Below are 20,805 nucleotides of genomic sequence, written 5' to 3'. Positions count from 1 at the left end.
AGGGAGGACCCTTCACAGCAAGGTTTCCCCCGGTCAGTGCACACAGACAACTCCACCGGTTTGGGATTTGGCAGCCACGGAAAGCCAGCAGCAGAGCTTCTCAGGAGCTGCCAACAACAACAGCATCCACTACCAGCATCTTTTCCACCCAGACAGCAAAGTCCTAGGGCAGCAAATATGGCTTGGAACAGGAGAATCCCTCCCCGACCCAGTCAGAGCCCAGAGCCCTCCCAGAGAGGCCTGGGGTCTCCCCAGCCCCATCCTGTGCTTGCAGCAGCCCTGGGGTTCCCTTTGGGGCAGACAAAACCTTCCCCAGACACACCCCACAAGCAGAAACCTTCCTGGCAGCACAGCACAGCTCCTGGCTGTGTCCAGGCTGGTGAGCCCAGCTGCCACCCCCACACCCTCAGCAGGGCTCTGACCTCTCCAGGGGCTCCAGGGCACTCCCTGACACCCCCATCCAGCTCCTTCCTGAGCTCCAGCTCCTCACACAGCAGGTACAGGGGAGCCTTTGGAACTCCTGCTCTGAAGGACACACACGTGTTACAACAGCCACATTCCCTTGCTCACTTCCCTCCATCCTCATTCAAGTGGTTTCAGGTTCAAAGACCAAAATCCTTGATTTTTTTCAAAGAAGGGACAGAGCAAAACATACAGGGGAAAGACAGGATTTAGGCACCAGCTTCCCAACTGGAAATAAATCCTTTGCAATTCCACACAGAAAACAAGACAGAAGAGTTCCTTCCTGCTTCCCACTAAAAGAGGCAAACGATGCCTTCACTGGTATTTAAAAACTGTTTTCCATTGCAAAGTCCCCAGTCTCTCTCCAGATAAAAAGTTAAAATCTGACTTGATACACAGTAAAAGTTCTCCCAAATCCCTGGCAGGTTCATTCCCAGTAGCCAGCAGAAGACAACAGCAGCAGAGGAAACATCCCCAAAGGCTCTTGGCATCCCTGCAGGACCACAAAAGCACCTGTACAGGATCTACAGCAACAGCACAGAGAGGGTCAAGAGCTCAGATTTTATTGACACACACGAGCAGGGAGCAAAGCCTCAGGGCTGGATGCACTTGCCAAAGGACTGGCAAGTGGCTGGGCCACTGGTCCTACCTGTCCCAGAGTCTCCAGGTGAGACTTTGGGCCCAGCAGGTACCAATGACAGGAAAGGCTCCTGTGACACCCAGTGTCCACTCAGATGGATTCCAGCTCGAGTCACCAAGGCTGACCCCAGGACTGGGTTGGGAGAGGAGGGACTACTGGGAGCAACATAAATAATACAACAGGGTAGAGGGGCAAAATATTAATTAAAACCATTTCATAATTTATTAAGAGGTTAAATAGTAAATAAGTCTCTGGATCTTCCATTCTCAGCAGGTGCCAAGATTTCACATTTTCCTGTGTCAGGAGATTCTGTACACCCTTCTTTCAAGGGATGACAAAGCCAGAAACAGAATGTTGGAGACAGGGGGTAAAAGAGGGGGGCTTGACACTGAGAAAGGGACCAGAAATAAAAGATAAAATACTGTGCCGTCATCTTGTGCAGATCAAAGCTTCTCCCAGCAGCTGCAGCCTCCAAAGAGTTCCAAGATAAGGAAGGGCTGTTTGGGTGTGCCTTCTCCCCCTCCAGTGCCACTCCTCCCCAAGAGAGAAAGGCCCAGCTCAGCACTGCAAACTTATCTCCGAGAGAACCTGTTTTTGAAAGCTTTGATAGTCTTTGCCATCATTGGTGCAATTTCTGCAAAAGAGAAAGAAAAACAAACCACCTCTGAATCAAACAAAAAAGCCCCTACATGAAAGGAAAAGTGATAGAAGAAGAGCTGAGAGCAATTGGAAGCTGCAGCCCTGGTAGACACGAGTGTTTGAGCGGGGCCCAGCAGAGTTTTTAGGTCACAGACTGAGGAGAAGGCACTGCTTTCTGCACTGCACCAACACAGATCCCTGGTTAAACCCTCCTGAGAGAGCTGCACTCCAAATCCAAAGAGCTGACAGACACAGGGCGGCAGGAGGGCAGACAGAGGTCCTGGTACCATCAGGACAGGCTGATCCAGTCAGCTCTGAGTGGGTGAATCAGATGTTTCCCTTTGCTGTTCTCATGCAACAAGTTTGAACAGAGCGAGAGGAGATACACCACCATCAACCCTCCTGCACAGCCTGGAATTCTCCCCCAGCAGAAGCAGCTGTTTGTGCAGGAGAAGCTCTAAGAGGCCAGAGGGATGTGCTGAAGGCTGTACTTACTCTTCACAGGGGGTTTCCTGGGGTCGTAGGAGGAGAAGGTGCTACCTGAAGACGGGACCGAGTGGGCACTGCTGGTGCTGGGCCCATCGTAGGACTGCTCGTCACTGGCCCGAGCGTGGCTTTTGCTGGATGTGTACAGGACTGGTTTTATTCTGGAACAGACACAGGATAGGCATTGCCATAAAGGACTCACCCTGCTTTGAGGCAGTTCTACAGACACAAAGCATGTTTGTAACAGCAGCAGGGCTGATACAAGGTGGAACCAGCAGTGACCGGATCTCTGCGCTTCCCAGGTGATTACAGTTATAAGTTTCCCTGCAAAAGAAGCTCCCAGACACACAGTATCCTCTCCTGAGATTCAGGAGGCCCTGAGCAGCAAGTGCTACAGTGAAACACTCACTTGGTCTTCTCTGGCAGAAGAGGGCCTCCAGTTCCAAACTTCTCCTGTCTCCTCCGAACATCCCGAGGGGGCTTCGCTGCAGAGTTCACAAATGCCATCTTGGCCACTCTCCCTGCAAGAGGCCAGAGGGAAACATCACTTACATCCAGCTGGCTGTAAAGGAGGCTCCTCCCTGCTTGTCTTACTACTGACACTTCATCCACCTCTCCCTGATCCGTCCATTCCAAAGAAATTGTGACAGTCTCCTTCCTAAGGTCTGGACCTCTTGCAGTGAGAAATCAGACTGATCAGCTCAGCATTTCTCATGTTCACCCAAAAACCAGAAATGTTTCCCCCCATCCTGGTTCTCTTCCATGCCAGCATGGAGAAGCCACATGGAACAGGAGCCTGCTCATCATTCCTGGAAAATACTGAGCTGCATCAACACCATCACCGATGAAATCAAGACACCGCTAAACCACGAAGCAAGGGAGCACACAAAGCTAAGAAGCTCCTCAACTGGACTGGTGCTAACCCAAAAAGGGCTCCCCCAGCCCCACCTTTGGGTTTGTTGGCGTGGGCAGAGCCGATGTTGCGTGCCAGCATGAGCAGGCGCTGCTCGCGCGCGTCGTGCAGCCGCAGGTACATCTCCCGCCACGACTCGAACTCCTCGGGCTTCTCATTCTTGAAGTCTCGCAGGCAGTGGTTGTGCCACAGCTGATCCGTGTCCTCCACCAGCACCTGAAACAAACCCACACAGAGCTGGGATCCCTCCCGACTCCTCCTTTCCCTCAGCACCAGCTCAGTGCTGGTGGAATTCCAGCAGGGCAGTGTGCTGCAATGTAGGAATGTGTTCTCTGTTGAGGGAGTGACAAAAATCTCCTTTGTCTCCTTAAAAAGGAAAAAGCTCAGAAGTTTCTCTCCTCGATTAGGTGAAAAGACACCTTATAGGACCTGGGGGACTTCACCTCAAACTTAAAGATGGACAAGAGCCAAAGAGTCCCACCTAAGCAATTTACTAGAAATTGAAGAGAACAAAGAAACTAATTGTTTTTGTGAGGTGTTTCCCAAGAGCAAGAACCTCTTGCACCTGGCACGGTTTTTCTCTGTAAAGAGTTTTGTTATTTTGCCTTTTATTAAAACTTTTCTGTTTCCAACACTATCACAGCAGCCATCCTACTAATTTTATGCCTTCTAAGGTAGCTGAGCTATCTTAGGTGCAATATATAAATATAAATCTCTAAGAGGTTATGAGACCTAGCTGAAGGAAACCCATACATCACTGCAATGCCAGGAACTCAGGACTAGCAAAAGCCACCTCTTGCAATGAAAAGGCTTTGTTTGCTATTCTGCTCTCAGAGGTGAGGACAGCCCTGCACATCACATCCCTTGTCCCAGGCCAGGGCACTCACATGGTTACATTCCTCGATGCGATACAGCTGCTCCGGGGTGCACCTCTCCAACACGGGCTCCAGCACAGAGAAAGGGACACCACCCACTTCATAGATTGCTAGAGAGAAGCAAGAAGCACAGAGTAATAATTATCCTGCTCCTTCCTTGCCAAGGAAAGGGCTTGACACCTTGAAACACAGTGAAAAAACTGCAATGTTGCACAATACCATTCAGGATGAATGGAGGAGAATGGAACCTCAGGCACTAATATCTCCAAGTTGAGAAATATTTGTGCAAGCTCCACTTGCCATAATTTCCAGTGCTTTAGCACCACTTGAAAGCATTCTAGGTGCTGATCCTTGCAGCACCTGGGCTTCCAGTGGGATTTATCCCATATTTTTAACAAAGGGGAACCGCTGGGGTCTGTACCAAGTTGCCAAAATTTCAGTGCACAGTGACTCTGAGACAAGGACAGGTACTTACAGTCGATGTTGTTACTGAGGACCCTGATACACTGCTGGTACAGGGACATCATCTTTGGGAGGTAGGCAGTTTTGGAGCCAGAGTACACCTGCATTTTGGAATTTAACCGGCGGCCTGTGAAACCAGCTTCGCTCTCCTCCACTGGCGAGGACACTGCTGTGGAGGGAAACCATTGCAGTGAGGAGGGGACAGAGAAAAGGAAGAGCCTGTCCTGATAAATGGCATAGGATGCACAAATTGGAGTCACCCAGAAGTGACCTAAAGGGCAAAGTCTTCTCCAAGAGGCCTGCAGAGTTCAGGAAGGGCAAGCCCAAAGCCTGAGCCCCGAAGAAGCACCAGTGAAGGATTCTTCTCCTTTCTGATGGAGCACGTGAGAAGCAGCTGCTTTTTTATCTGAAACCTCTGCCCTTGGCAGACCCCACCAGAAAGACTTGAACCCACCCCTGCTCTCTCCCACAACCTGACTCATTCCAAACCCATTTTTATGCCCAACATACCTTTCCTTTTTGTCTGGGAGCAGGGGATGGACTCGATGGAGGGAAGAGGACGATAATTGGCCTGGATGGGGGGCAGGGGGATGTCTGGTAACGTTGGGACCACATCTAAAATTATCTGGAAGGAGAGGATGGACACGGGATAAGACAGGAATACAGCAGAATGTGACATTCCACCAGTGTACAAACAGCACTGAACTGTGGGGTTTTTTGTATATTTATAATAAACCACTCAATGCTGCTCAGTTGGCACCAGGGAACAACCTCAGGGGGTGGCTGCCAATAGGAAGAAACTGAAATCTGGGATCTGAATCATTCAGCACCTTCCAGAAAGAGCCATCCATGTTTTTAACCTATTCAGGACAAGCAGAAGCATTTCCTTGATCTCAAACACTCATTTACCAGTTCTGCCTCTTCTCCTCTTCCTGCAAAAAACTTTGCACTGGTGGAGGAGAAGGGAACCTCAGAAACTGAGGGAAACTGAAAACTTTGATATGGAGTTTTATGAAGCACTTATTAGAATGAATGGCAAAGCAGGATTTGTAAGTTAAACCTTATAAAAACCACTTTGTGAAGAGCCAAGTGTTTCAAAGTTGAGTGAAAAGATGAAGCAGTAAAAATTTTACATATTAGTCCCTATTTATACACCAAACCCTGGCACCCATGTGACAAAGGATCTGCACAGAAATATTGCTCATTTTCCAGGCTTTCACAAAAGAAGGTTTGTTTTCTGGAATGAACTGCCTTGTACCACCAGTTCTCCCATTTCTGGCCACTAAAAAAGGTCCATTTTAGAGAAGCATAAATACTTGAGAGGGGAGACATGGGAACCTCTTTAGCAGGAGATGCACTGCAAACTGGGCTGGATTCTAAGCTCACATCCACAGATACTCTTTCTTACCAAACCTTACCCTCTTTGGTTTAGGAGGCTCTGGAGTTTTCTTCTCTGCCTTTTTCTCACTTGTTCTCTTGTGGCTTGGACTTTTCTGACTGGAGCTCGAGCTGTTGGTACTGGCTTTGGATCCGTTCTGTTTGCTATGCCCTCGGTCTTTGTCCCCAGCTGACCCTGCCGAGGGTTTGACCACTTTCTTTTTCTTTTTCTGGGGCTGGTCATAGCTGAGATACGATTCAAAAGACATTGTAGGTTGTTCAAACTCATCCTCTGCTTCCCCCTCCCCAGAATTTGAGGAAAAACCCACTGATTTTTTGTCCACATCGGAGATTTTGCGCTTCCCCTCTGCAGACTTTAAGCTCCCAGAACCCCCCTTTTCCTTGATCCTATTGCCTGAGTCACTCTCAGCTTTCCGTTTCTCTGAGTTAGAGCTCTCCAGGCTCTGCTTGGACTTTTCCAATTTGCTCTTCTCAGAGTCCCGATGCTTTTGCTTCTTGACATGGTTGTCCAAAGATTCCCCCGAGTGTGGCAGCGAGTGTGACTTCTCCTTCCTGGAGGCGCCACTTTCCCGATTCTTCTCCTTTTTGCTGCCCTCTGACATCCTCTGCTTCTCCTTGCCGGCCGCTGCCACGGGGGATTCTCGGAGCTGCTCTTTAAAGGAAGCCTTGTGCAACCTCTCAGGGCTGAAGGCAGAGGTCCTGTCATCCCCTCTGCCATCGAGTCGCTGCTTCTTGTGCGAGGATTTGTGCTCTTTGCTCCGACTCGCGTTCCCTTTGTCGCAGAAATCGCCGGAGCCGCGCTCCCGGCCTGACCCGAGCTTCTCCTGGAAGCTGTGCCCTTTACTGGCTTTCCTAGGGAATAGTGCTGGTTCTTCCTGCTCCTCAGAGGCATAAGGGTCTGTGTCCACATCCTGAGGGCTCTCACTGGGCTCAGGTGACACAGCTTGCCCACAGTCCGAGTACTCCTGGTCTGAAGAGAGCACAGGGGAGGATCTGCCCCAACCCTTCCCCTGGTGGCTGCTATAGCTGTAAGTCTCATAGGCTCTCTCAGGCCTAGGATACCTTTTGGACTTCTTTTCCCTATGATCTGGGCTATAGGACTGGCTGCAAGAAGGCTGGAAGGGTTCTGAGTATTCCTGATCAGCCTCCTCATCCTCTCTGAGGGAGGATTCCTGATGCCTTTTGCTCGAGCTGCTCCTCTCGTAGTCACGGTCTTCAGAGTCCAGGTTATTTCTGAAGGGAGAAGAAACCAAAATGAGTTACACTAATACTGCCCAACATGAATGAAAAGAGCCATTCCCTGGACTGGAACACCTCTCATGGAAGACCAAGGTTGTATTTGGTAGCTTTGTGGCAGAAGTCCTACTAAATCTCTAAGGAACAGCAACAATCAGGGATTTAAAAATTCCATTTCTAATGCAAGAATTGCATTTTTATTAGAACTAGAGACAGAACCTTGTGTGTGCCTACACACTCTTGGCTGTGTGATGCTGTGGGAAATGTCCCCCAGTTCCTCAGTTCAATACGTGGGAATATCACTCCTTTAAATTCCCATTAATAAGTGTCCTTTTCCCTCAAATTAATTTGATCTCTGCTGGGTTCAACACAGCTTTGTTACTGCTACATGTCTGCTAGCAATAACTTCCAGTTTCCACAGGGTTCTGGCTCATGAAAGCATTCTTTCAATTTACTTGGGCCTAAAAACTTGCTGCCTTCAGAATCATAAAATGGGAAGCAAGCAGGTTGCATCTTTTGCTTTATTAAGGGCACTTTTTTGGCATCTCCTGTTAATCTCTTCATCAAACTGCAAATTCTTGAAAGTTGGCCCCAACTTCCACATGAAACTGCAGCTGTCATCATCCCAACACTCCAGAGCCAGCAAAGGCAGGAAGTTTCTGCCAAAACAAGGCAAAACCCCCAGGCAGAGTTCACATATTGGTTTTACAAGTTTTTCCAGAGCCTTGGCCAGAGAGGTTTGAACTATCCACTGAGAAAACATTCCCAAAGCTCATCCATGGGGCTCGCTCACCGCTCTGCCTCCTGCGCCACCGGCACCAGCTTCTTCCACCTGGCCACCAGGTCCTTGGCAAAGTCTCCCACCAGCTCATGTTTCCTCAGGCTGTTCACGGTCTTCCCAACTCCTGTCTCCTTCAGGAGAGAGCCACAAATCCATCTTAGCAAAACAGGAATTCTCCCCCCCTGCTAAACTCCCTAAAGAGTCAATGAAATCAACACACTCCCTGCTGCTGCGAGGGAGAAAGTTCCTTGATCTAACAGCAAAGATATCACTTTTATTATGTCTTCAGCTGCTTTATATCACTCACTACATGTAAATCAAAGGTTAATTCTACCTTAGACAAACACTAATAATTTGTATTAATAAGCCAAGTCAGTATTTACCATGAGAGCTGGCAAGTTTGAAGACAGAAGCTATTAAAGCTATTAAAAACTGTAAGGATTAGCACTTCCTCATTTCCTGCTGACTTGTTATTGCTGGGATCTGCTCCAACTCTCATATCCCAGTCAGGTGTTAAGCTTTTGGGAGAACTGAGCGTGACAAACTGTCCTCCATGGCTTCCCACCTGCCCTGGCATGCTCCTTCCCCGTGCCTGGCACTTGCAGAACCTTATCACAATCACGCCTGTGTCACTGGGCTGGAGCAGGTGGCCCAGGCAACACACCCTGTTCCAGGGAAAACAGCACTTCATGGAAAACAGCCCTCCCTGACTCTACAGACATGAGGAAAAGCCCCAGAGATTTCACAGCTCTTACCACGAGAATGTCAACTGTGATGGGTAACTCTGACAGCCTCTTCAGACTCTTCAGCAGCTGTGGAGACAAGAGGAGAAGGGTTCAGAGTTGTCACACAGAACCACAGACGGGGACTGGGGAGGAAGAAAATGCTGCACACTGCCTGAGAGCTTGTTAGGAAGATCCAAGTGGCTGACAGCTGCTGTCTCGCTCCAAAAAAGCTCCTGAGAAGCTGAACATGAGGGCCAACTGCAAAAAAATCTCATCTCTGCCCACAAGAACCCACCAGAAAGTCTTGTAACACACCCAAATATTAACGTTTGCTTCACATGGGACTGCAGCTTCAATCTGGCTTAAAACACTGGGAGCAGAAACACACAGCAAGAGGAAGAAAGGACTTGGAAGCCTGTGACTCTCAGATGGTGGTGGAATCATACCCCTTGGCAATAAAAAGGGTAAGGAAGATTTTGAGATGTTCTTAAAGACCTAAGAGGGGGAACCTGTGTCTCCACTGCCGACAGGCTCTCTTCTATCAGGTGCTAAAACAACACCTGATCCCTTCCAAATTCCCTCCCTCTTGCTCCACTCTTTTCTCTTCCCTTCACCAAACACCAGAGAAGTGTTTTTTCCTCCACACACCTCAAGCAAGGTTCTGCCATCATCTTCAGCTGCTCCATGGGACAGGGTGGGACAAGGAACCCTCTCCAAGGAGGAGCTGGAGGAGTTGGGCAAGAAGAACCAGCCTCAAGCTGCACCAGGGGAGTTTCAGGCTGGACACCAGGAGAAACTTCTTCAGGAAAGGGTGGCCAGGCATGGGAATGGGCTGCCCAGGTGGGGATCAGTCACAGGTTGGACACAATGATATCCTGGAGGACTTTTCCAACCCTACTGATTGTGGGGTTCTAAGTGAAGAGGATGTTCCTGTACCTCTGCCAGCCAGGTGGTTTGGGACATGGCCTCACCATGATGTCTGTTGGCTCTGTAGCTACAGTACATGGTAGAACACATCTGACAGCACCGTTGCCCCTCACATCATTTCCCACAGCTCAGCTATAGCCACAGTCCAGCCTCATCAGCATTCCCATTATTATAGCCCCTATACAGCCCAGGCTGTGCTCAGCACTCCTATGCTATATGCCATACAAAGGGCTGCCCCTGATCCAGAAGATCTTCTCTTTAAAGCACTGTGCTCGTGCTCAAATCAGCACTGTCAGCCTGAGCTGACACCCAGTCACCCCCACGGCCACCCTGCAAGGACCAGGCAGGTTTGCAGGTCTCCTTCCTCTGGAGGGAAAGGAGTTCCTTGAACCTGTCTGAGGAGTCCTCTTGCTTTCAGAGAGGAAACACTCCTCGACACCCAGACAAGGGTTCCTGTGACATAAGCAAAACCACAACTTCTGTTCACTAGAAACCACTCCTTTATATTTAGGACCTAGTAACTGTGACAGGAGGTTTCGGTTTTCTCGGTTCAGTAGAGTGAAACACTGATACCAAGAGTGGCTGCTGTTGCCTTGCCAGCACAGCTGCTCAACAAGTGCACTGGCAACTGAAGCCACCAAACCAAAGGCAGCAGAGACAGAGGTCAACTCTGCTGCCTCTTCTCAGACTGCCTGCCACAGTTCAGGGGTCAGGATCCCTCTGGGAAGCCAAAATCCTTCAGGGATTGGTAATAAAGGAGTTTGGACTTGTGTGTGCAAAGGGGACAGGAAGGGAAAGAAGGATGGATTTTTGTACTAGATAGGAAAAGAGTAAACCAGGACAATATTAAAGCAACAGCATCTCTGTGAGGTAATTAAATTCATAGAAAGGTTTCTTCAGAGCTTACAAAACCCCACTGTGAGAGTAAGAACCAAAGGAGAACTCATTCTGGTGTCCCTAAATATTTTCTAGCTACACTCCACTGTAGCATCTCCCACAGTTCTGTTTGCTCTTTAGTTATTTGCTGCCTTCAGGGCTGAATTCCAGGAAGAGAAGTGCTGCTCTCAATGGGAATGCTGTTCTCAGTGTGGCTGGAGACCAGGGCAGCCACACACTTGATCCAGAACACGTCTCACGAGGAGCTGAGTTATTCCACAGCCACTGCAGTCAGTTCCTCCATGGAACACAGATCCTCGTGCATGAGATGCACCAAGTGAGACAACTTTGATGCAGTGAGGCTTAAAAACTCTTACTAAACTTTATTTCCTTTGGAAATAAGCTGATGGAGTTCATCCCACTGAGGCTTACAGGGACATCAGGAGGAATTTTGGACAACAGGAGGAATTTCTTCACAGAAAGGTGGTCAGGCATTGGAAGGAGTCCCCATCCCTGGACGTGTTCAAGAAACTCAATGTGAAACTCAGTTGATATGGAAGGGTTCGATCAAAGGTTGGACTTGATCCTGGAGGTCTTTTCCAACCTGTAACAATCCTGGGATTGTAAATCTGGCAGCTCATCTTGGAAATAACCAAGATCATACAAATCCTACGAGGAAAAGGTGACCAGGTGGGAGACAGAAAACACCAGGCTCGTGTCTTGTGAGACACACACAAAAAAGTTCTTCTAAAACACCCCAGAACAGGGCAGGGCTTCAGTCAATCAAGACACAACCCTTAAAACTGAGTTCCAGCTCCAATCAAGTCCTGTTGGACATGGGTGGATCGTTTTCTTTCCCTGAAAGAAGGCAGCCAGACCGTTACGACACTAAAAACACACACTAATATCAAATGGCTCCAGCACAGCCTGGCCTCCATGAAGATGCTCTTGCTCATGTTTTCCTTCTCCTCTTTCTTCCCATAGCTCTGGAGCAGAACTTGTACCTCCTCTGCTGGATAAAAAGGACATTTTCCAAACCATGACAGCACTGTCCAAGATTTCACTCGTGCTGTTCCATGCCAGCAGCCCAGTTTTCACTGGAAACCAGGAATAACAACACTTTACACCTCTCAGCAAGGCAGTGAGTTGTGCATGATACTGGACAAATATTCTTCTTTCACATTCCTGATAAAATATTTTGAAAGGACCAGGCAATAAAAGTGAGGACTGGAAATGGTGTAAGGGTGGGCAGCACCCAGGGATGCTGGGGATTTGTCCTGATGATGGGGTAAAATTTCTTCAACAGGAAGATCCTCACCAGGTCCATCAAGACAATGCAATGGCAACTAAATTCAGGCTTTAAACCACTAATGCTTCCAAGGATATGGTTGGAAAAGTATCAGAAATAAAGAATATAGGTCACAGGGCATTTCTGCTGGGGAAGAAAAGAGCTTTTCAAGTCATTACCCTGCTTTACCTCCTCTGCCTGCCCTTGCAAAACCGCCCAGGATCAACAGAGCAAGAAACGACTTCTCACCACGAGGTCACTGGAGAAAGAGTTGGGCTGTGCAAACACTGCCGGGGCTTGCAGTGCTCCAGAAACACACCAGCAGCTCTTGCTCTGAGCTCACACAAGGGGCAGGGAACAGGAGCTCTGTGCACAGAGCGCTGAAACAATTCTCTGTGCACAGAGTGCTGAAACAATATTACCAGTCTTGCCCATGATCTCAGCACCAGGAAGCTCAGACCCCCTGGATCGGACTCCTTGGCAGTCCCTCAGCTCCATTTGGGGCTCCACCAGTTAAACCCTGCTCTGGTCCTGGCTGAGAGGGTGAGAAGAGTAACCAGATCCCATTGCATCACCCCCAGCCAGGCTGGAGCTCCTGCAGGGGTTCCCATTTCAAAGGGTCAGCACTCCAGCATCCTCTCCTCCTCCTCCTGGGTGGTGGGAGATCTTGGGAAGCGAGTTCTGCAGGTGTTTGTTTCGGTGAAACAGAGTCAGCCCAGCACGGAGCAGCTGCACAGCCCTGCCTGCCTCCTCTTTCACCTGAATTACACAAAACGTGAACCGAACACGTGTGAATACTCCCAACAAATGCTCCCCCTTTCAAACAGGAGAATGGAGTAACAGCATGCCCGAGTTCAACCAGAATTCCAAATCTCACTAGAAAAACCAGCTCTGGTGCCCAGCCGGACAGTCACTGTCACCAGACGAATGTCACCGGACACAGCGAGCCCGAGGCAGGTCGGGGCAGCATCGCAGCTGCTGCGGGCAGAACATTTTGGCAGCGGGCACATTCCCTCGCGGAGAGGGGCAAGAAGAGCCAAGGGAGTCCCCCAAGGCCAGAGGGAACGGAGGCGACAGGAGAAGGAGCCGTGTGCCCCCAGCCCCGCGGCGGTGCCTCCCTGCGTGGGCTCTCACGGCGCCGCGGCTCCGCCACCCAACACGTCACCGGGGCAAGGCTCTTCCGGAGAGCTCTCCGCTGCCCGTCTGCCCAGCCGGGCCCCAGCCCGACCACGGGACACCCCAAAAGGGACCCCGGCCCGCCACTGCCAAGGGAGACCCCAAAAGCGACCCCGGCCCGCCACTGCCAAGGGAGACCCCAAAAGGGACCCCGGCCCGCCACTGCCACGGGGGGACCCCACGCGGGACTCCTGCCTGCCGCTGTCGCGGAGGGACCTGCCACGGGACCCCTGCCACCTCCCCAAGGCTGCCACGGGGGGACCCTAAAAAGGGACGCCCGCCCACCACTGCCACGGGGGCACTCCACAAAGGGCACCGGCCCGCCGCAACGGGACCCCCAGGGCCTGCGAGCCGGGCACGAGCTCCGGGCAGCCCGCACGTCACAGCCCACGCAGCGCGGCCCCGGCCGGGCACGGAGCTCCCGCAGGGGAAGCCCCGGCGGAGGAAGGCCCTGCCCCGCGCCCCGACCGCGCACTCCCGACCACCGTCCCCACCGCTGGGACCCCGGCGGGCTGAGGCAGCCCCCATCACCTTCTTGGGCTCGGCGCTGCCCGCCAGCCGCGCCTGGAGCCGGCCCACAACTTCCAGCACCGACTCCGCCATTTTTACTGCTGGAGAGCCGGCGGCGGCGGAAGCGGCTTCAGCGGCCGCCGGGCCCACGGCGCTGCCCCGCCGCCGCCGCCATCTTGGCTGCGGGCAGGAAGCGGAAGCGGCGCAGCGCGGCCTCGGCCATGGCGGGTGAGGGCAGAGAGCGGCGGGCGCCATGTTGGGGGCTGGCAGCGGCGCCATCTTGAGTGCTGGCAGCGCCGCGCTGAGGGGAGCGCGGCCCCGCGGCTCTGCCAGCTCCGCCTCAGGAGGAGCTGTCACACCATCCCCGAGGAGCTGCAGTTGGAAGGGACTCCAGAGATCGTCCAGTTCAACCCCCAGCCCAGGCAGGGGCACCAGGTGGCACAGGCACACGTCCAGGTGGGTTTGGGATGTCCCCACAGAGGGGGACTCCAGCCCTCCCTGGGCAGCTGTTCCAGGGCTCTGCCACCCTCATGGCAAGAAGTTCTTCCTCAGGTTGAGGTGGAACTCGTTGTTTTATTTTATGGCCATTGCTCCTCATCCTGTCCCTGACAGCCCTTGGGGATATTTTATGGGTTTATGGGGTCCCCTTTCAGCCTTCCCTCCTCCACCCTGACCAGGCCCAGCTCCCAGTCTCTGATCATCAGAGAGATGCTCCAGTCCTTTAATCATCTTTGTTCCCTCTTTTAGACCCACTCCAGCAGCTCCTTGCCTTTCTTGACCTGAGGAGCCCAGGACTGGACACATTTTTTCCCTGACATAATGTCACTTCACACCTATTCCTGTTGCATCCCAATGGCTGCTTTTCTTTGGGATGGTTGGCAGCTGTCTCAGCTGAGCCTGGACTTGAGTCCAGCCCATTCCAGGTCTCAGTCTAGACCTGGGCCCAGCCCTTTCTGTGCCCCTGGGACTCAGCGAGGGTGGCTGACCTCAGAGCACCCCAAAAGGCTGCTAGAAGTGTAGAAGTGCTAAGAGCAGTCAGCTGGCTGGGAGGAGGATGTTGTATGGGGAAAGCTGAGGGTCTCTGTGCCTCAACCTGCAAATCCTAGCGCTGGGCAGAGCTTGCCCCTGGACAAACCTGTCTGAGAGCAAGGTAAGTGCAGCCCCAGCCTGTGGGTGAGTCACAGAGAGCTGGGACACACCTGGCAGGAGCAGCAGAGACCTTGTGTGGGGCTGGGAGCTGCTGAATAATGGAAAATTGGGAAAAAAGTCTTTGTTGCTTTCTAAAATGGAGGAATTATTAGCAGCAATGGAGTGCGTGGAGCTGCAATGCCCAGGTAGTTCTCCCGGCTGGCTGTAACTCAGGCTCTGACTGAACCCTCCTGCAGGAAGGACACTGAGCTTGGGGGCAGCTGGCTAAGGAGGCATGCTGATGTTTGGGGTCACTGCAAACTTTGGGAGCTAGGAAATTGTCCCCTGAGCTGCCTCCATCTCCATCTTGAAGCTTAAGCAAGGAGTGCAGATACAGAAGGACTGAAGAGCTTTTCTCTCCCCTGCAGCACTGGATTGCAGCATGGATTGGAAAACACAAAAAGGGGAAAAAAGAAGCCAAACCATAATAGTGAAGGAGAAGGAACCCTCACTCCCATCAGCCTCCCCACAAAATTCACAACACAAGTTAGAGGTTACAAAAATTTATTTACTTCTCTGGCAACAGGAACTGCTCATTTACCAGGAAGGATGATGCCATCATACTGTGAGGGGAAAAGAAAAAAAAAAAACAAGTGAGAAGTCACCATCAGGTAAAAGTACAGTGCTGCTGCAGAAAACTTGAGCCACCAGAGTCATTCCAAGCCAACACAGACGTGGAAGAGCAGTTTTCCTGCAGCCAGCTGCCTCTGTGCTGTGCTGGAATGTCCAAGGGGCTATGCTCAGATAAGATCCCTGGAACAAGCAGCCACACCCTCCACGGGCTGGTCTGAGCAACCCAAAATCTGGGCCCTGAGGGCAACTGTGCCACATTAAGCACAACCAGGCAGGATGGGAGAAACAGGAATTCAGCAAGATCAGGCAGAGACCTCCCTGCTCAGGGTGTGACCTGTGTAGGTCCAGGCAGACTCCACACTTTTTATCAAAAAAAAAAAAACCCAATAAACTATCAGCAGTCCCCACCTCTGAGATTTCCAACCCAGCTTTCAGCAGCTCCCATTCATTATTTGGACAGATAAGCCCAAAATTTTGTTTTATTTGTGGATCTCTCCATCCTCCAAGTGTGGCCAGCGGAGCCTGGAGCTGTGTCAGACCAACAAATCCTAACCCTGCCTCCTCACTCATGATCCACAAACTCCAAAAACTGTGGGAGCCACACAGGAGCTGGCCATTCCTCCCAGCTCTCCTGCCAAGAGCTGCTCTCTCAGTTCAGCACACCCAAAAATGCACAAACATTTCTATTCAGTAGCAGCAGCTCCTACTGCTCTGGGACAGCAAAAATCCACAATTTCAGCACTCCTCAAGATCTGCCCAGCGATTTGCTCCAGCCTTTCCAGGAGGCATTCTGCTGCTCCTTGGGATACTCCTGGGATACAAACTGGGGATGGACTGTACCTTCTGCTGGAACCAGCGCATGGCTTCCTCCTTCCCAATCCTGTGCTTGGCCCCGATGTTGCCAGTCCTGCGTTTCTTGTCAGCAATGCTGAAACCCGGCCTGCCCAGCACCTGTGGGACAAAGCCAACAGCACTGCTTCATCCTGGCACTGTTTTCCTAAACTAAGCAGTTCTCCAGGAAGGAAGCCTGGAGTTTCCTCCTCAGTGATGCCTTGCTGCTCTCTCCTTCCCCAAAACAAGCCCTGGGGTTTCTGTGTTATCCCAGGAGTTGCTGTCAGAGCAACAAGATTTGCTTCTGAAGAGGCTTTGAGAGATTTGTCATAAATCAGGGATTTTATGGCAGCTCTGGGAACCTCAGATTAGAAAAACGTCAACAAAACCCAAGTTTATTTTCCAGCAAGTCCAAGGGAGCCAGTGCTGGTTCTAGGCTCCTTCCGGAGCCTTCCCCCAAGCCCGGCAAACAGGGAATACTCACCACATAGAAATCCAGGCCGTAGATCCCAATACTGGGATCATATTTAATGCCCAGATCGATGTGTTCCTGGATTCCAAAGCCAAAGTTCCCCGTGTCTGAGAAGTTGTTTTTCCTCAACTCGTATTCTCGCACCTGAAACGTTGGTTCTTGGTCGTTATTTTGCTCCTGACTGGAAGAATTAAAACTCCTGCCCACAGCTACCAGACCCCCAACTCACTCACAAGCTACTGAGTCTTTTCCCAAAAATTTTACTTCCAAATCCCAGCAGCAAAGACAAAACCCCAAAAGAAATCAGCTGCTGCACCAACTAGTTCTTAAATAAAGCTGAAACAGCACCCAGGCAAACAGTGTGAACACTTCATCCCGTGCATCTGACCTGTACCTAGATCAGGTACCACATTTCAGAGTACACACCCCTTCAGTCAGAAAGGAAGAGTTCTGTTGTTTCACAAACCAAAGATCCAACCCAAAATCCTCACCTTCAACCCCTTCTCCAGAATCTCCTCTGCTTTGGCCCCGCGAACCGTGCAGTGAACAGCGATTTTCTCGTTTCTCCTGATCCCGAAGGACCTCACCGTGTATCGGGCTGTGGGCAGCAACAGTTACACTTAGGGGACAGCCAGAGAATTCCCACCCCGGGGGATCTGGAGCTTCTCAACACCCAAAAAATTCAAGGAATTACAAAGAACCGAGGCAGCCCCACGTTCAGTCTTTAGGGATGCTGGCGAAGCAGCAGCTTGAGTTTGGAGACAGAACTAAAACGACACGAACGCGCACGAGTCCCTGAATATTGAAGCCCCCCAGTTCTCCAGCAGCTCTCCGAAGCCGGGCTCTGCCAAGGAGCCCTTTCCTGGGAACCGCGCTGCCACCGCACCCACGGGAAAGGACGGAAAACAGCCGAGGGAACAGCCAGGGCTCCTCCGGAGCCGCTCACCTTTGGAGAACACGGGGGTCTGCCCCGTGAGCTGCTCCAGCACCTTGGCGGCGCGGGTAAGCCGATCCCCGCTCTCCCCGACGCAGATGTTGAGGCAGAGTTTGCGGATCCGCAGCTCCCGCATCGGGTTCTCCTTCTCACCTTGGTCTTGCTGCGGAGAGACCACACCGGGGGTAACCGGGGCTGTCCGGGGCACGGCCCGCCGCTCACCCCGGCAGCCCCAGGACGCTTCGCCAGGGGTCCGGAGAAAGGCTTCCGCAGGCGGACACCGCGTCCCGCTCCCCGCCGGGCCCGAACCCCGGCGCCGCGGCCCCTTCTGGAGCGCCGCCGCCACCGGGCGGGCCGCGGCCTGTCACGGCAGCCGCTCCTCCGGAGCGCCCCACCGGCTCCTCCGCGCCCATCCCGCCCCCGCGCCTCTCCCGCCAGCCTTCCCCGCTCCCGCCCGCACGGGCCGCGCCACGGCGAGCCCCGTCGAGAGCGGATGGCGACGGATGGAGAACGCCCGGCCCGATCCCGGCCTGCGGCTCCAGCACTCACCGCCATGATGGAGGCGGGGAAGAGGCGGGCGGGGCGCGGCCGCGGGGAGTTGTGGGAGCGCGCGGAGCGGCGGCGCCCCCTGGCGGGCGGAGGGCCGGGTTGCCATGGCAACCTCCCTTAATTAATGCTCATTATCGAAAACAAAGCCAAATACAGTAATTACGGTAAATATTAACTGTAATTACAATTAACCGAGAGAGGAAGAAGCAACCCAAACATGCGATGCGCAGTGCAGAGGTTCACCAGCCCTGGTTGATGCCAGAACCCTTCCTGAACCCCAATTTCCGTACTGGGAATGATTTTCCCTCTGTGGGATATCCTTTTGAGATCAGCTACAGTCCCAGCTACACTCCCTTTCGGGTTCTTTTGGGAACCCCCTAACTTGCAGAGCATGCAACAGAAAAAGAAGAATTAAGAGTTTTTGACTTAGGATAGACATGACTTAGAGAAAATCCGAAACAAAGTTCATTCTTCCTTGGAGCAAGGATCGGGAAAGGCAGGCTCAGATCCCCAGAGCAGTTATACTTTAATACAATTTAATTCCTTGGCTGTTCTCACCCAAAATCCCCAGCAGCAGCTTTGGTGGGAGATGCTGCACCCAATATTGGAGCAGCTCTCAGTGAGTGTGGTTATCAGAGCCTCTCACACCCTCATAGCCCCAAATTCCTTGAAGCAGACCTGGGAGCGCAGTCCAGTTTCACTTCACTCTTTCAGGAAAATGTTGGTGTGTTTCAAGAGCTCTGTCTGGGATCTGGATCCTCTTTTTGTACCATTTGGGAGCATGGCAGCCCATTCCCTGCTGCACTCAGCTTCTCTGGGAAGTGGGCAGCCCAAACTCACACCACTTTGAAGTCCAAGCTTCTCTTCAGTGGCCACAGACTGAGCAGAAAATGCCTTCAATGAGGCTCACACTCAGTGAGGATGGCACCAGCTCAAGGCTTTCCCTGTTTATCCCCTTTCCCTGCCTCCCCAAGGCTGTGATCACTGCTGCCAGCCCCAGCTCTCTAATGCCATCAATTATTTTTTGCCCCAGTTGCTTCTAAGCAGGGATGAAGGATAAATGAATAATCAGCTTGTCTCATTAAGGAGAGAAAAAAAAAAGTGTCAGGAGTCTCCTCTCAGGGGGTGTGAAAAGCCTCTGGTTAAAAAGTAACATTGCTGCTTCCTTATGGATTTCCTTCATCCAAGAGCTTTGCTGGAAATAGCTGCAGGCTGGGCTGGCTTCCAGCTCCCAGCAATCCATGGATTCCCTGTGGGGTCTGGCTGTGCTGCAGGGCTGCTCCCCACGGGCACAGGGGGCTGGGGGTGCTGTGCCCCCTCCCCTCTCCACAGCAGGGCCCCCCTTTGCCCTGCCTGCATGGTCTGCCTGTGGCCAAGATCAGGCACAGAGGCTGAGGGCTGCAGAGAGGGAGGAGGAATTGTTCCAGCCATCCTGGGGATGCTGGGGGACAGAACAGAGCTCAGGGGTGTCACCCTTTGCCTCTGTGTGACCGCCCCACTGTGGCACTCGATGGTGTGAGCTCATCCCATCCTCTGCTCCTGACTCTTGCCAGCAGCAAAGAGCTTTGCTCGACTCCAGACATGGAGAATCAGAGAATTGTGGGGTGCTTCGGGGTGGGAGGGACCTGAAAGCCCCTCCAGGGCCACCCCTGCCATGGCAGGGACACCTCCACTGTCCCAGGCTGCTCAAAGCCCCAGTGTCCAGCCTGGCCTTGGGCACTGCCAGGGATCCAGGGGCTGCACTGGGCACCCTGTGCCAGGGCTTTACACCCTCACAGGGAAGGATTGCCAGAGCCCATCTTGCTGCAGAGACATTTCTTCCCTTGGCATTTCTCTGCTGAATTCAGGAAGCTTTCCCTGCCTGGCACAGAGCTTCCCACTCACCCACTCCCTCGACCCTCTCCCCATCTCCAGATTAATCCAGATGGGGTCCCACATGGAGCTCTTCCTGCTCTGAGTCATCCCTGTCCCCAGAATAGTCCAGAGCTCTGCTTTGCCAGGTGCCACAGCACATTTTCTCTGGGAGAGGGGGTGGGCTTGGTGTCATTTTTGATTCAGTGCAACAAAAGAAATCCATTGCTGAGAGCAGGTTTGGTTTTTTCCAGGGATGTGCTCTTGGTTTTTGGCCCCAGGTTTTCACCTGGCTGATGAGAAGTCCAGCTGCAGGCAGCACTGATCCTGCCACTGTGCCAAAGGTGTTTGTGGTTCCCAGCAGGAGAGGGAGAGCAAAGATTTCCTGAGCGAGGCAGGGAGAAAACTGTCACAGGGAGGGAGAGAGAGGAATGGGTGCTTCCTGTCCCTTCCTTCACTGCAGGAACACTGCCTGGGGTGCTGAGCAACATCCCTGCAAGAATTGGGGGATTTTAACCCTTTATTTCACATCCCTGCAAGAATGGGGGGGGATTTTAAGCCTTTATTTCACCCTTAGCTTCCAATGCCAGCAGCTACAGAGGAAAGGGAGACCAGGAATTGCAGAGGCCTCGTGGGACAGGGAAAGGGAAGGACACAGAGCCAGGGAGGGCAGAGATGTGCGATATCCACGTGGTTGGTGTGGATGCCTGCCCCTGGCAGGCTGATTATTGCCAAGGCCAGCGTGAGAAGGACCAAAACAGCCGCGGGACTGCAGCCAAGCCACCAGGGAGGGGCTGGGAGCAGCATCCCCTGGGAGGAAACGGGAAGTGCTTTACAGCAGGCCACGCAGTGTGCTGGAAAGGCTGGGTGGCCGATGAAGGCTCGTCCTCCCTCGGTGCTGAGAAAAACTTCCTGGCGGCTGCTGCGCCAAGCGCCCGCCGCTGCAGGAGGAAACCAGCCAGGGTGTGCCCCGGCCCATTCCCAACGCACGGCAGGGCAGAGAGGATGCAGTG

The 20,805-nt window shown here is 52.4% G+C and overlaps 2 protein-coding genes across 3 annotated transcripts; both read right to left on the bottom strand.

The window, feature by feature from the left end:
• Window positions 1–1,301: 1,301 nt before the first annotated feature.
• Window positions 1,302–13,576, bottom strand: ELOA (elongin A). Of its 2 annotated transcripts, none has more exons than XM_009098588.4 (11): window positions 13,416–13,576; window positions 8,648–8,704; window positions 7,905–8,023; window positions 5,896–7,108; window positions 4,988–5,102; window positions 4,491–4,646; window positions 4,028–4,125; window positions 3,176–3,356; window positions 2,637–2,748; window positions 2,237–2,388; window positions 1,302–1,736 (listed from the first exon to the last, which is right to left on the bottom strand). In XM_009098588.4, exons 1-11 carry the CDS (start codon window positions 13,485–13,487, stop codon window positions 1,675–1,677), a joined length of 2,337 nt encoding a protein of 778 aa, XP_009096836.1. In that variant the 5' UTR covers window positions 13,488–13,576; the 3' UTR covers window positions 1,302–1,674. The 2 variants fall into 2 exon arrangements, with proteins under 2 accessions (XP_009096836.1, XP_018779185.1); XM_018923640.3 differs by having other exon boundaries at window positions 4,491–4,643.
• A 1,493-nt stretch (window positions 13,577–15,069) lies between these two features.
• RPL11 (ribosomal protein L11) lies at window positions 15,070–18,036 on the bottom strand. Its single transcript, XM_050983374.1, has 6 exons — window positions 17,942–18,036; window positions 17,405–17,555; window positions 16,950–17,056; window positions 16,471–16,602; window positions 15,996–16,106; window positions 15,070–15,145 (listed from the first exon to the last, which is right to left on the bottom strand). The coding sequence occupies exons 1-6, from the start codon at window positions 17,945–17,947 to the stop codon at window positions 15,116–15,118; spliced, it is 537 nt and encodes a 178-aa protein (XP_050839331.1). The 5' UTR covers window positions 17,948–18,036; the 3' UTR covers window positions 15,070–15,115.
• Window positions 18,037–20,805: the final 2,769 nt, after the last annotated feature.

This window comes from Serinus canaria, chromosome 23 (assembly GCF_022539315.1).
Source record: "Serinus canaria isolate serCan28SL12 chromosome 23, serCan2020, whole genome shotgun sequence".
Lineage (NCBI taxonomy): Eukaryota > Metazoa > Chordata > Aves > Passeriformes > Fringillidae > Serinus > Serinus canaria.
This window is presented reverse-complemented; position numbering and strand designations above follow the sequence as displayed.